The sequence below is a fragment of the Melanerpes formicivorus genome, unplaced genomic scaffold (genome assembly GCF_026170545.1).
Source record: "Melanerpes formicivorus ecotype bairdi unplaced genomic scaffold, bMelFor1.0.p_v2 SCAF_24, whole genome shotgun sequence".
Classification (NCBI taxonomy): Eukaryota; Metazoa; Chordata; class Aves; order Piciformes; family Picidae; genus Melanerpes; species Melanerpes formicivorus.
The window spans coordinates 9490971-9505457 of record NW_027142376.1 but is presented as its reverse complement, the minus strand read 5'-3'; the positions used below and the strand labels follow the sequence as shown (position 1 = coordinate 9505457).

At 45.8% G+C, this 14487-nt stretch overlaps 2 protein-coding genes across 5 annotated transcripts in view; one reads left to right on the top strand and one right to left on the bottom strand.

Annotated features, from left to right (window-relative positions):
• The first annotated feature begins 235 nt into the window (after positions 1 to 235).
• On the top strand, positions 236 to 10001 carry UBA5 (ubiquitin like modifier activating enzyme 5). Of its 2 annotated transcripts, XM_068152857.1 has the most exons (12): positions 236 to 409; positions 1568 to 1613; positions 1701 to 1790; positions 2903 to 3012; positions 3424 to 3510; positions 4187 to 4271; positions 5090 to 5194; positions 5355 to 5482; positions 6567 to 6702; positions 8082 to 8157; positions 8849 to 8955; positions 9490 to 10001. In XM_068152857.1, the coding sequence occupies exons 1-12, from the start codon at positions 264 to 266 to the stop codon at positions 9571 to 9573; spliced, it is 1200 nt and encodes a 399-aa protein (XP_068008958.1). In that variant the 5' UTR covers positions 236 to 263; the 3' UTR covers positions 9574 to 10001. The 2 variants fall into 2 exon arrangements, with proteins under 2 accessions (XP_068008958.1, XP_068008959.1); XM_068152858.1 differs by lacking the exons at positions 8849 to 8955; positions 9490 to 10001 and adding an exon at positions 8752 to 8832.
• Positions 10000 to 14487, bottom strand: part of NPHP3 (nephrocystin 3) — a 23073-nt gene continuing 18585 nt past the window's right edge. Inside the window, exons 23-27 of one of the 3 annotated variants that reach the window (XM_068152849.1) lie at positions 13923 to 14050; positions 12799 to 13039; positions 12127 to 12252; positions 11188 to 11303; positions 10000 to 11029 (exon numbers count right to left, since the gene is read on the bottom strand). In XM_068152849.1, coding sequence (XP_068008950.1) covers positions 10849 to 11029; positions 11188 to 11303; positions 12127 to 12252; positions 12799 to 13039; positions 13923 to 14050 — 792 coding nt within the window. In that variant the 3' untranslated portion in view covers positions 10000 to 10848. Of the gene's footprint in view, positions 11030 to 11187; positions 11304 to 12126; positions 12253 to 12798; positions 13040 to 13922; positions 14051 to 14487 lie in introns of those variants that run through there. The other 2 variants (XM_068152850.1, XR_010989057.1) reach the window with 2 other exon arrangements.

Here is a 14487-nt window from a genome sequence, read left to right as displayed (position 1 = left end):
AAAGAGGTCCCCAGCGCCCGACCAGTACGGCTCTCGGAGCCAGGGGCTTGTCCTGGAGGAAAGCATCTCCTGGGAGGTAGCTGCCGCCTCGGCCGACGCTCGCTCTCAGCCATCCCAGAGGCGTAACGCTGCCCGCCGTCGGGTGGCGGGAGGTCCCGTGGCGAACGGAACGCTCCGTGCAGCGTCGGGGCGAGCCGGGGACGGCGCTCCCCGGCGCTCCCGGAAGCTGGTTCGGGCGGCAGACGTGTCGCTGCGGCGCTGTCATGGCGGAGCCGGGCCGGCTGGAGCGGCTGGAGCGGCGGGTGCGGGAGCTGGAGGAGGAGCTGGCCCGGGAGAGGAGCGGCCGGGCGGCGCCGCGGGCCCGCATCGAGACCATGAGTCCGGAGGTGACGGACACCAACCCCTACAGGTGCGGCGGGGGGGCGGGCGCCTTACAGAGACTGTCTTGTGGGGAGAATGCCAGAGGCGACTCAGGGTATAGAGGGTGGGGAATAACGGAATCCCAGAATGGCAGGGCTTGGGAGGGACCTCTGGAGATCTTCTAGGCCTGCCTCCCTGCTAAAGTAGGCTCTGCAGTCGGTTGTCCAGAATCGCGTCCAGGCGGATTTTGAAGATCTGTAGAGAAGGGTACTCCAGAACCTCTCTGGGCAACCGGTTCTGGTGCTCTGAAGAAGCAGGGCCATGGGGTCTCAGGCCGTGGGTGGGAGGAGTGGCCCTGGGTAAAGGGGAGAAGGTGTGCCGAGGTGGAATGGGGCTGGGTAGGTGTCATGGCAATGCTGAAGGCAGGTGGGCAGTGGGGAGGGGAAGAGAGGTGCTCTGAGATTTTCAAAGGGGAAACTGAGTTTTTCATCAAAGTTGATAATAAATGGGGCAGGTGTTGGTATTATATTCAGTCTTACTCCTCTGACTTACCTATTGTCGAGTTTAAGCGTGCAGAAGTCTTGGACATCTGGGACCCTTTGAAATGTTCAGAGGTTGCAGAAGTATGATGCTTTGGGTTTTTTTCCCAGGATGAATTGCATTAGTACAAGTTGATACCTTACTTTAAATGATACTTTCCCTGAAAAAAACCAATGCAATAGCAGGATAAAACATTACTTTAAAATTCTTCCATTTACTCTCACAACCTGATATTCTGTAATTTTTGTGTTCTAATGTCACACTGAAATTGATCAAACCAACAGGATCAGAAAATGGTGGCAGCCTGCTGCCATATGGTTGGGTAAAGAAAAATGTGTAGGCTTTCATTGTGTAAATCAGGGCTTCATTTACAAAATAGCTGAGAGCTGTGGGTCCCTCCTCATTTCATTGATGTTCCTCAACCCATCTGAATAAGTACAGGAGTTTTTGCAGGGTTAGTACTCTGCTGTGGTTGCTAGTAGGAAAACATCTGCTGTCTTATTGAGACTGTATCTAGCTGGCAGTCACAGCTGCAGTGAGAACAGCAGGCTCGAGTTTGGTGCTTGGCTATTTGTAAAGCAAAAGCGATTGTAAATACCCACAAAGCAAATTTGCTGTTAGAAGGTAGAGAGCATTTTGTGTATAACATTGCTGTTTTTCTTCCTAGTCGCTTGATGGCCTTAAAAAGGATGGGAATTGTCAAAGACTACGAGGTAGGATTCTGCCTGCATTGAGCCAGCCTGGTGTGTGGTCCCTGGGAGGACACTTCTGATACACTGCTGGTTTATTTCTTCCTGCAGAAAATCCGTACCTTCACAGTTGCGGTGGTAGGTGTAGGTGGAGTTGGCAGCGTGACTGCTGAGATGTTGACAAGGTGTGGCATTGGTAAGGTAATGAGAGTTTTCTTCTGCCTCTTTACAGTAGGTGGGCCAGTCTTCTTCATAGAGTTAGATTCCTTTTCACTCCCTTGATTTTGCCTGAAAGAAAAAGTACAGTGAGGAAAGCACTCAAGAACAGTACTTGTGTACACACCACAAAATGGATTTACTTAGGGCTTAATGCTGTGTCAGATGGATGATTCTTTCTTGGATGCTGGTCTTCTCTCTGCTGTCATATGAGAGCCCATCTAGCTAACCTTCATGACTGCAAAAGGAAAACCAAATGAAGAAGGGGGGGTAACTTGCATAGAACATCAAGTCTGGTATTACGGATCAAGTTGATACAAAATTGAGAAGTGGTAGATGTCAAACAGATGTTTTCATCACAAATGTTAGTTCCTCGTGTGTCAGAGCTGAAAATTCAGCAGCAGTTACAAATAATCTGATGTATGTACAGATAACAAGAGCTGCCAGAGTTCACAGACAGGATTTTTCTTCAAAGGAGGAATCTGGGGAATGGCTTAGATGCTTTCTATTTCCATTTTCTCTCAGAACTTTAAGAAATTTCTTAATACAGAGGTGATGTAAATCTTGATGGCAAAGTCTGCTCACCCTTTCTCTGAAGGAGTATCTCTTGAAGACCAGCACCTTAGGCACAGAAAAGGGCACTGGACAGTTGATTCAAGACTTACAGTAACCATTGTGCCTGTATATTGTGTAGGTATAAGTGAATTGTGTTTGAAGGTCTACATGCAAGGCAAGGGAAAGCAATTGCACATCTCTGGTTGATGCCCTTACAGCAAGCAGGAATGTGATCACAAAATGACAGTGTTCATGGAGATGCTCTGTGGAACAGTCTTAGGTTATGAACTGAAGAGAGTGCTATTTATTAAGTGGTTTTCTTGCCTAAGGAATCAGTGCCTGGTGAATGGCCGTCGGAATTCATCTGTCACATCCATATCATGTTGGTACTTCTGTATGTGAACCAAATGGGACAGCAGGGAGGGATGTTTGCTGGGGATGTTGTTGGGTTTAGAATGAGTTTTGATGTTTACATTGCCTTGTGGTGCTCTGGCTGCAGAGTCTTTGGAGATTCACATCTGTTAATACAATCTTCATTGTAGCTGCTTCTGTTTGATTATGACAAAGTGGAACTGGCAAACATGAACAGACTGTTCTTCCAACCTCACCAAGCTGGATTAAGCAAAGTGCAAGCAGCAGAGCATACTCTGAGGTATAACTTAGAGAAGTGGGGATGAAAATGTAATTACCTAGGATGCTGCAAAGTAGCATCACTTGCAAAGTAGCATGATCTAATTTGGAAATCAGAGCATGGAAGAGTAGTGGGAATGGTTTATACTGAAGGAGATTTTTGTACTGGCCAAAGCTTTAATGTGAGTGTGCTTTGCAAGTGTTGCTAACCTAGCTCACAAGATCAGTGTACACTGTGCCACAGCAGTATGTTGTAGGGCTTTACTTACCTGATCTGTACAGTTGGCTATTCATCTGTACTGTTGGGTATTCCCAGTTGGGTATATTCCAGACTTCAGACAGGAAGCATAAGATTGTAGCAGTACCTGTGAAGTCAAATAGTAGAATAGAAGTTACTGTGTTTAATACTGACTGAAATTATTTCTTCCATAAGGAATATTAACCCTGATGTTCAGTTTGAAGTACATAACTACAACATCACAACACTGGACAACTTTGAACACTTCATGGATAGAATAAGGTAAAATCTCTCAGAGCATACAGTGACTGACTTCTGCTGCTGTGTGGCTCCAAACACAGCTTTACATTGTTATTATTGGGTTGTTTTTCACTTTGATAACTTCTAATCAAAAGCCCGTGGGCAATGTGTACATGTGAAGGCATTCCTGCCTAGAGCTGTTCTCTGGGGTTGGCATTTATTTTTGCTGTTTCACACTTATATTTCATATTAGTGTCTTCAGATTTCTAACCAAAGTTGCAGGTCTTGCAGGCTTTTCCCTATGTATAACATAGATCAGATCCTATTTGGACTGCTGTGGAGCAGTTTCAGGTGTGCTTTGTAAGATGAAGAAGGACAACAGTTGCCAGCAGATGTCACAGAGAAGTTCTGGAATAGCTTTTCCCATTTGCAGTGTTGTTGTACAAAGACACAGTTCTGCAGTGCTTTGTACTGTGAGTGCATGCCATGCAAAACCTCTTGAATCCAGGTGCCCAGGCATTTGAATCCCAGCTGCAGTATGCTGTTGTTTCTCCTGTAACTCTGCAGTGCCACTTGTGTTCTGTTGTGCATTTGCACAAGCGTTGTTAGAAGACACAGACTTCCTGTGTGCTCCTGCACTCTAACACAGCAAGCTGACTGCCACATTGGCATTCTGTTCTGCTGGCAATGTCATGCCAACCTGTGCCTCTTCTTTCAGTAAGGGTGCCCTGGAGGAGGGGAAGCCTGTGGATCTTGTGCTCAGCTGCGTGGACAACTTTGAAGCTCGCATGGCTATTAACACGGTAAGGCCATGGAAAGCATCGGCCTGTGGAAGGCACTTCTCCCCTTTATTGATGTTAGGGATTGTGGGGCATAGAGAAGAGGCAGGAGCTTAAAAAGAGCCCTCTCAGAAATTCCCTCCTTGACTTAAGGGAACAGAATCTGAGCTTTTACCCACTCCTTATAAATCATATCCTACATGTGTAAATCAAAGGGTGGAATGTTGAAGTCAGTAGCAGCTAATGGTGAGAAAAGGAGTGCAGTGTCACTCCTGTCACTCTCTGTCTCTTCAGGTGATCTTGTTTCTATAAAGCTTTTCTCTAAGCCTGCTATCTTAGGTCTTACAAACTTTTTTTGAAGACTGAAGCCAGTTGTGTACTTCACAGGACTTTGTGCATACTAACAGTTTCTTCAGGCTGTGTACCTGAGCAAGCTGTTTTCTCTATAGCAGCAGCCATTTTAGGCTATGTGTCAAATGCCTCTTTTCTGTTACCCTCAGCAAATCCAACCCACAGCGTGCACTGAAGGTCCACAGATATGCTGTATCTGTGCCTGTAGAAGTGCTTTGTGCAATTAGATTCTGTACTGCTTTGGTAACTAAAGCCTGAGTTTGTTCCAACATCTGAGGAAAGCACAAAGGGCTGGCATCATGAGGATAGCTTTAATTTGTCCTTGGATAAACAATTTCTGTTCCGCCTTCTCATGTTGCTCTTCCTGAGCACAGCCTTTGTGTCTGAAAGCAGGAAGGCCAAGGTATTTAATCACTCTGTTTACATTGTTTGGTCTTGTTCTTTTCATTGAACTTCTGCAGTGCTGATGTGTGTGTTTCTGTGTTTGTAAGGCCTGCAATGAACTGGGACAAACCTGGATGGAGTCTGGAGTGAGTGAAAACGCAGTGTCGGGGCACATCCAGCTGATAGTCCCTGGTGGGACAGCCTGCTTCGCGGTACGCACTGCTCGGCTCCATTGCGTGCCCTTCAAAGGGGAGTCTGGAGCTAACTGGCTGCTGAACACTCCTGGCACACTGATGGTGTAGCTTAAAATTCAGTGTGATGTGCTCTTTTTAACTGCTTCTTTTAAACTGCGTTTCTTTGTTTCCGCCTTAGTGTGCTCCTCCACTTGTAGTTGCAGCGAACATCGACGAGAAGACGTTAAAGCGAGAGGGAGTTTGTGCAGCCAGTCTGCCTACAACCATGGGGGTCGTGGCAGGGATTCTGGTACAGAACGTGCTCAAGTAAGTGACCGCCTCCTTGCTTCTCCATGTACAGCACCACAAGAGAAAGAAACCTAAAGGAACGTTTCCTAATGATGGGTCTGATTTATATGTTGTTACATGTTTGTGGCCTGTTGCCTGTTGCACAAGGCTTGGCTCATGGTGGGCTTGCTTTGGAGCCGCTGTTAATAGAAATTTTCAGGAGTAAGGAAAAGCCTTCAGAGTTTTCCTAAGAATTTATCTTACTGCATACACACACAACATGGTTTTTTGGTTCTACATTTAAATGTGCTCCCGTTTGACATCATTAAATTACACACAGGAAAGTGCTGCAGTGCTGACTTTGCAATGTTGCACATGGAGAAAGCACAAATCTGCATTTTTCTTGCAGTGTTTGTTCCATGAAAACCTGAGGTGAATTCAGATGGGGATGTGGCAGTACAATGTACTTCAGTATTTTCCAGAAGTACTGTGACATGACCCCCTGCTGAAAGAGCAGCTAAGACTGGACTCATCAGCTAGGAGGACACCTGAGCAGCTTTGTGCTCCATGTCAAAATGATGCACTGTGTTTCACTAGGGTCCTGGAGAATACAATCTTAGTCTGCTTTTAGTCTTAGCTTGCTTTTGTCAATTACCCAAAGACTTCTAGTTCCAAAGAATAAAAATACTGTCTAGAGGGGTGGCTGCAAACAGCTCAGTGCCATTTCAGCTCTGCAGACAGGTGGGCTGGGTGAAAGTGCACAGCAACAGGGGTTTCCTTTAATGAAAAATGCAAACATTGCACCTTCATGAAATCTTTCTTTTCTTTGCCAATATGGCCCTGAAGTAAAGATGGCTGAACTGGTTCTGATGGGCTGTTGAAAACTCTCCCTTCGTAATACAGGGCACCTGAGTGTTCCAAGCAGCTGCACCATAGGCACCTTGATGCAGTTATATTGTTGTCAGATGACCACAGCTTACTTGAAGATGATTAGAGTAACTCTTTACAACTTCACTAGTGTGAAAATGTGTTCTGAAAGTCCACTGAGGAAAAATTCCTCCAGCACCTGAGTTTCTAGGCTTGCAGCTGTATATAAGGCCCTGCTTTCTGTTTGTGTTTCTAGATACCTGTTAGATTTTGGCACTGTCAGCTACTATCTTGGTTACAACGCCATGCAGGATTTCTTTCCAACTATGTCTATGAAGCCAAATCCACAATGTAGTGACAACAACTGCAGGAAACAGCAAGAAAATTACAAGGTAAAAATGTTTGGGGTTGGCTTTTTTGGTTTTGTTGTAAATCTTTCTTAAAGTCTTTAGAAAAAAGCAAGCTACAGATCTCTAGTGAAAAAAATGCCATTGCTGCTGCAGCCTTGGTTTCAGAAGGTTGCATGTGTGTCTGATTACGCAGTAATTGCAAGTTCCCTTAAGCAAAGGGTAGGCAGATGGTTTGCAAAAATGGGTATATGGGTGACATGGACAGTGGCACTGAGTGCACCCTCAGCAAGTTTGCTGATGACACCAAGCTGTGTGGTGCAGCAGACACGCTGGAGGGAAGGGAGGCCATCCAGAGGGGACTTTGACAGGCTGGAGAGGTGGGCACAAGCCAACCTCATGAAGTTCAATAAGAGCAAGTGCAGGGTCCTGCATCTGGGTCGAGGCAATCCCAGGCACAAATACAGGCTGGGCAGTGACTGGCTGGAAAGCAGCCCTGAGGAGAGAGACTTGGGGGTGCTGGTGGACAAGAAGCTCAGTATGAGCTCTCAGTGTGCACTTGCAGCCCGCAAAGCCAATCAGATCCTGGGCTGCATCAGGAGAAGTGTGGCCAGCAGGTCGAGGGAGGTGATCCTCCCCCTCTACTCAGCCCTGCTGAGACCCCACCTGGAGTACTGCCTCCAGTTCTGGAGCCCCTATTACAAGAGGGATGTGGAGGTTCTGGAAGGTGTCCAGAGAAGGGCCACAAGGATGATCAGAGGGCTGGAGCACCTCTCCTATGAGGACAGACTGAAGGAGTTGGGGCTGTTCAGTCTGCAGAAGAGAAGGCTCCGAGGTGACCTAATTGTGGCCTTCCAGTATCTGAAGGGGGCCTACAGGAAGGCTGGGGAGGGACTTGTCAGGATCTCAGGTAGTGATAGGACTAGGGGGAATGGAATGAAGCTGGAGGTGGGGAGATTCAGGCTGGATGTGAGGAGGAGGTTCTTCACCATGAGAGTGGTGAAACCCTGGAATGGGTTGTCCAGGGAGGTGGTCGAGGCCCCGTCCCTGGAGGTGTTTAAGACCAGGCTGGATGAGGCTCTGGCCAGCCTGATCTAGTGTGGGGTGTCCCTGCCCATGGCAGGGGGGTTGGAACTAGATGATCCTTGTGGTCCCTTCCAACCCTGAATGATACTATATAATACTTTTCCTCCTGCAGTGATGGGTCAGCCTGTCTGGCAGTCATATTTTTGAGTGTTAATGGCTTGGGGATTCTCTAACATTCAGGTATTCTGCCTTTTAATGTCTAACAAAGTTATAAATGGTGACTCCATACCTTAAATACCAAAAGATGTGAGAATATCAGATCTGACTTTCTTTGCTGTTGTTGGAAATGGGACTATTGCAGACATTATGGTTTTGAACCTTTGGTGGTTTTCCTTCAGCAAAAAGAAGCTGCTCGACCAAAACAAGAAGTAATTGACCAAGAAGAAGAAATAGTCCATGAAGACAATGACTGGGGTAAGTAGTTGGAGGCTGGATGTTCCCAAGACAGATTCAATTACAGTATGTTTTGGGTTGGACAAGGACTTCTTATGGTTCCTGGGGTTTGTACCTCACACTGCATAATTACTGCTGCCTTTACATAGCTTCTGACAAGAACGGTACCTCAACTTGATGGGTTTTAGAATAAGAAACTTGCTCAGAAGATGGTTTGAAGATGTGAAGGATGTGGAAAGATGTGTTCCTTTTAAATACATTACTAAAGGGCTTTTGTCATTGCCATGAGCACTGTGCCAAGGCAGCCTATGGAGTTTTATGTTCTTTTGAGGGCTTTAAATTAGCAGGAGTTGCCTTCAGAAACAGTCAGCATGTTTGATAGAACCACTTCAGCATGGATGTATATCTTGTGTTTATGACATGATAGTCAGCTTACTGCTGGGATAAATGTCCTTAGAGTGGGATGTACATGGGCAGGGAAGCCAAAGGAGAGCTGCTGGTTTGGCTCCTAAGTTACCTACACAGAACCATTTCATAGACTATAAATAGCTTTGTATTGATACTGGGATGGAGGCACTGACAGTGGGAGCTCTTTCTGTCTTTAAATTGTTTCAGACAGGCAGCTGCTGTTTTCCTGTTACTGTGATAACAGGGAGTAAAGAACATTCTCTTCCATTTGTTAATGGAATTCTTGATTACTTCTAATGCAAAGGCATCGAATTGGTATCAGAAACTTCGGAGGAAGAGCTGAAGGCTGCGTCTGGTCCCATGCCAGAGCTTCCCGAAGGAATTACTGTAGCCTACACTATCCCAAACAAGGTGAGGTGATTCTTCTCCATGTAGTTTTGCAATATATTGTAGATTAAACTTGCAATACCCACCAGTTTGGTGAGCCTTTAAACCTCAGCTAAGACTGCATCTTGACCAACCGCAGTGAGCCTGTCCCAAGGTACCTCCAGCCAGGGCCCTCTGCTTTGTGGTTGTAGGACATCCATCTCTAGGTGTGATGCCAGTGGGGCTGTGGGTTTGAGGCAACAAGAATGATTACAGTTAGGGGTAGGGAAGGACAGCCAATGGGAATTTCTCAGGTGATGTTTTGGTAACTCATGAATTTTTACCATGATTGCATTCAGAGAGCTCTGTGTAGTCAAAGAGCAGTCAGCACACCCAGGGATCACAACACCTGTGTGCTGCAGCCAGCACATTATCCTAGCCAGAATAAGTTCAGGTTATGTCGCTTGAGTGTAATCTTGCAGTCAAGCACTTGGTTTGGTATCACAGCAATAAAGTTTTGTTGTGTGGAGTGCTTATGTGTGGTTTTTTTTTTTATTGCCACTCTTTTCTTCCCAATAGGAAGAGAATTTGATAACTGAGGAAACGACAGCAGAGGCTGAAGAAAGCCTAGAAGAACTAATGGCCAAAATGAGAAACATGTAGCAAAACAAGTGCTGAAGAGGATTTGGGGGAGTTTGAGTGACATTGGACTATCAGAGGACCAGATTATTTTTATTTAACCTCCACTGAAGTTTATCTTTACATTTCAGGTTAAGTGGAACTGTCAGAGGGGCAGGCAGGAGCCAACCTGGTTTTGTCTGTTCACTTCTTTAGGATGGGGAACTGCACTGCTATAAACTTCAGTTTCCCAGCAGTGGCAGAGTCCAGACACTCAGCAGGAAATGAGAGAATCAAGGAGGCAGAGCCTGTTACAGGCAGCATTGTGTGAGAACAGCTCAGAGGCTGTCCTCATGCTGTGTTCAGCCTTTCAATTTGTATATAGAGGAAAAATTGCAAGTAATCAGAAAACACATTGAGCTGACTCTATGTGCCAATGGTTTCAATGATTAAAAAATAAACAGCATTAAAAAGCAGCTTTACAAGGTTTTTAATTAAATAGCCATTTGTACAAGTGCATCTGTAACTGTAAAGTGTAACAGGAAATGTTTGGCTTTCATGTTATGACCTAACAAAGCCAACTGCTGGCAAACCATTTTGCATCGCTAGTTTTTTCCAGCTAAAACAACCATTCCTCTATTTGAAAGGATTCAGTAATATTAAATGTGAAAATACTGCTAAAGGGTTAACAGCAGGGCATTGGGTCAGTCACCTTGTTCCAGTTCCTTACTGACAGTATTTTGCTGAACACAACTGAATCTGACAACAGCTTTACCTGTCCAAAATGATCTCTTTGGATGTATCAGCTTCCTGAGGAGACCAGTGATTTGTGCACAAGTCCCTTGAATGTAAGTTTGCCTGCAGCTGGAATCGTCCTGCTTTGACTTTTCCAAAATCACTGTTTCTTTAGAAACAGCTTTCCAAAGCTTCTGAAAAGGCAGAAAGGGTTGATGGAACAAAGGCACACAAATCCTCTAAGCTATGCTATCACAACACAGAAGAAAGAACTGCCCTGTGAAATATACACAGCTGTCTCAATTGAACTTGTAGTGCTGGCACTTGGGAAGGGAGGTCTCAAATGCAGGGTTTGGTACCAGCTGTAACTTGAGTTAGTACCTGCCCTGTGTACCTGTGCAGAGTGACAGCCACTTGCTCCACATCAAAAAGCTGCCCTGGAAGGATTTCCAGCTTAACCATTTGTTTCTCTGTCAGTACTGAAGACAGGTGTCAGCCCCAAAACAGTTTGTTAGCCTGGGAGAGACCATTTGTCTTAACAAGCTTACGCCTGCTGCACAATGCCTCTGCTGTGAGCAGTGATGGTCACCTTGGCCCACGTTCCAGGAAGATGTTTGGTGACAGTGTGCTCTTCAAGCTGAAGGCATCTCCGCTCGAGGAGTTCCGAGAAGCTGCTTTCCCACCTATCAGCAGAGTTTCTGCCTCTTTTATTTCCATAGCCCTCTTGTACAACTCAGCTGCCTTTGCAAAGTCTCCACCTTCATAGCTTTGGAGGAGAGGAAAAACCAAAGTCAAAACCAATGAAACAAATCTCAATACATTGAAACTGAAATGCACACTGTGCAATCAATGCTCCAGGGTACTTTCTTTCAGGCAGTAATCTGTCAGTAATTAGCTTTTACATGGCTCACATGATAGCCTTACCTTAGCACTGCCAAGTTCTTCAGAGTTTCCCCCACACGAGGATGCATGTGTCCAAAGCTGTCCTCATAAATCTTTAATGCACGCTCATACAGAGGCAAAGCTTCAAGCTGCTTTTTCTTTAGGGAGCAGAAAGTTGTTTGTTAGAGATGTGCATCACATTTGCTCTCCTTTTTTCCACCAGAGTATTAATGTGGTCTAGATGCACCACCCTGCATATTTAACCAGAAAGCTGTTCGGAGTTCTTGATAGTGTTGACAGATGAGGATGATATTGAGATTGTCAAAGCAATTGGCTTCTGCCTGCAAATGCAGTTCCCACTTAGACTTCCTAGGCAGTTTTGAAAACCTCAGTTCTGGAAGTTTTGAGTTTCCAAATGCTCGTTATTTTCACTTGAGGCACCTTTAATCCCTGCTTAAAATCGGATAATGCCGATTGCAGAAAGAGGGAAAAAGAATACACAGCTCACTCCTTGTGGGTGGCAAGCAAGGAATTCACTAAGTTCATAGAATTGCAGAATGATTTAGGTTGGGAGGGACCTTAAAGATCATGTAGTTCCAACCCCCCTGCCATGTGGGGGGTTGGAACTACACCTCCCACTAGTCTAGGTTGCTCAAGACCTCATAACCAATAATACTTACAGACCCCAGGAAACAAAACCAAGAGAGTGGCCGGTAACTCTCATTCCAATTCTGACTATAACATCACATCAAGTAGAAGAGGGAAGGGTCAGAAAAGAATACTCAAAACCAAGATCAATGTTTGACATGGAGAGAAGTCCCCAGCATTAGATCCATGTAGTTCTGATCCCAAACAAGTTGGTAAGTTGGTTGCATCACCTTTGAATCTTGCATTAGTTGCAGACTAGAAAGTACCTTTTAAGTACAAATCCTAACCCCCCTAAGACAGGAGTAAGAAAGGTGCCAGACACATCAAACTCACCATCTGGCAGTAGAGCACAGCCAGATTTACCAGAGCAGTTGCTACACTGGGGTGCTTGGGGCCAAAGGATTTCTGCCGAATTTCCACCGCCAGCTCGTAGAGGGGAACAGCCTTCTCAAGCTTGCCCTAGAGGGACCAGGAAAAAGGATTCAGCTGCCTTGTGTCCAAATGCCAGCAATGAAATCTACTGGAAACAAAAAGCCTTGGAGATGTAACTACTACTACTTTACTTGGATAAAATTGAACCCCTTCCAGAACAGGGGGTTCTATTCTGTGTGTTTACCATCGGTCTTTCTTAGGACCTAGTTTTCCCAAACACTGAGCACATTCAAGCCCCAGCTCAGATGTGCCTCACCTAGGCCTCCTCTCTTTTTCATTAACAGTGGAGAACTCCCATGCAGCCAGAACACTGGCTCTAAGCTAACCAGAAATTCTCTGTGGTGAACACTGAGCACACAGCACAGCACACCACTCCTGAACAGCTTCTCCTCAAGCTCAGTGTGTTCTGAGGAAGCTGCTGAGCTTACTGAAACAGATTTAAGGCCACTCAACCACATCTTTACACATGTGTGTAGAACAGCAGCAGCTGACAGAACTCCTGTGCCTCACTCCTTTTGGGCTGAGGGCTACAGTCAGTTGCAGGGGAGAGAAAGGCAGCAGGCCCATGCTTACCATCTTCTTGTAGAGCACTGCCAGGTGCTTCACAGTGTAAGCCAAGGAGGGGTGATCTGAAGCCAGTGCTCTCCTCCTGATGTCTAAAGCTCTTTCATAGAGCTCCTCTGCCTTGTCATAATACTTCTTCTCATTGTACAGGGCTGCCAGGTTGTTCAAGGACTGGGCACAGTCTGGGTGCTCGGGCCCCAGGACCCTCTCTCTCATTTCCAGGGAGCGCTTCAGGAACAACTCTGCTGTCCTACAGAACACATTTGTTCAGCAGTGCTTTACAGCTGGAAACATCTGCACAGGCTCAAATAGCTGTTCAGAACAGAACAAACTCAGCCTTGGAAGCTGCACAGGTGCTGACTTCTGGTAATGGCCTCTCCTCAGCATAACCAAAGGGCAGCTCAGTTCCTTTACACAGCCCAGATGCAGGCCTGAGGCAGCTAACCATCAGCATGCAGAGAGTCAGCTAATACCTTCCTGTGCATACTGGGAGCCCCCTGTAAACTGCTGAAACACCAGGCTAGCAGATTTCAGCAAGCATTACACTTGTGTACTTCAACCCACACCTTCAGCTATGCAATTAACCCTTTCTTCTTCAGAACACCCCACTGTCATGTACTCCCACAGATAGAGCAGGAGTAGAACGTGAGGCAAATGTTCAGAATACTTTTCAAGTAACTTAAAAAAACATAAACTCAAAACATATGACAGGGTTCAGCAGACCCCTTTCATACCAAAGGTGGGGTGACTGGGATGGGGTATATAGATGTCATGAGCTAGAATCTCATAGCAGAGAAGTAACAAAGTAGAAGAAGCTCTTTGTAATGCCACCCTTCATGCACCTCCCTATCAAAGGGGTGTATTTGATCTCACCAGAGTAGCACACTACAGACTATCACAAACAATGGCTGATCCCCACATGCTACTGGCAGCATCCATTGTAACCAGGTGGTTTGTCATCCTGACAGACACAAATTCTGTGTGACAGACACTACTCCCAAGCAGGCAGCTTAGGGTGGCACTATAATGAGGATTTGATCACATTTCCACATTCAGTGCTAGTTCTCAATTCTTTGCTTCCATTTAGATCTATGAGAACACACAGTGGATGTGTCACATGTAATGCAACTTACTCAAGATTATTCTGCAGGTAGTAGAGGACTCCAAGTTCATTGAGAGTTCGAGCATTATCTGGTGTATCCTTGCCCAGAGTGAGCTCTTCCAACTGCAGGGCTCTCTGACGCAGGAGAGCGAAGCCGCACTACAGCAAAGCACAAGGCAATTCCATCACCACCACTTTGAAAGTGTACAACTGAAGACACAAGATCAGAAGACTCAGTTTGGCACCAAAGGAGCACAATAATCCTGTTCAAGTTCTGTTTCCAAGGGCACTCAGGTGTTCTGCTTAGTTACAATGCCCCCCATCAAGCATGCTTCCAGGAAACGGAAGTTACTGTGCTGCCACAGGGCTCTGGTCTCCCTGTCACACATGCTAACTTGCATAAACTCCACAGCTCAAATCAGATCAAATTCCTAGGTTTATGAGCTCTACACTCAATTAATCTCCTATCTTAAATGCCATACATAAATATTCAGGGCTTCACATGGATCTTTGTAAAGTGGGCTGCCAAGATCGTGCTCACATGCACTGTGAATGGCAAGTAAAGCTGCTGCCATTGTTGCACACTCCACATATTC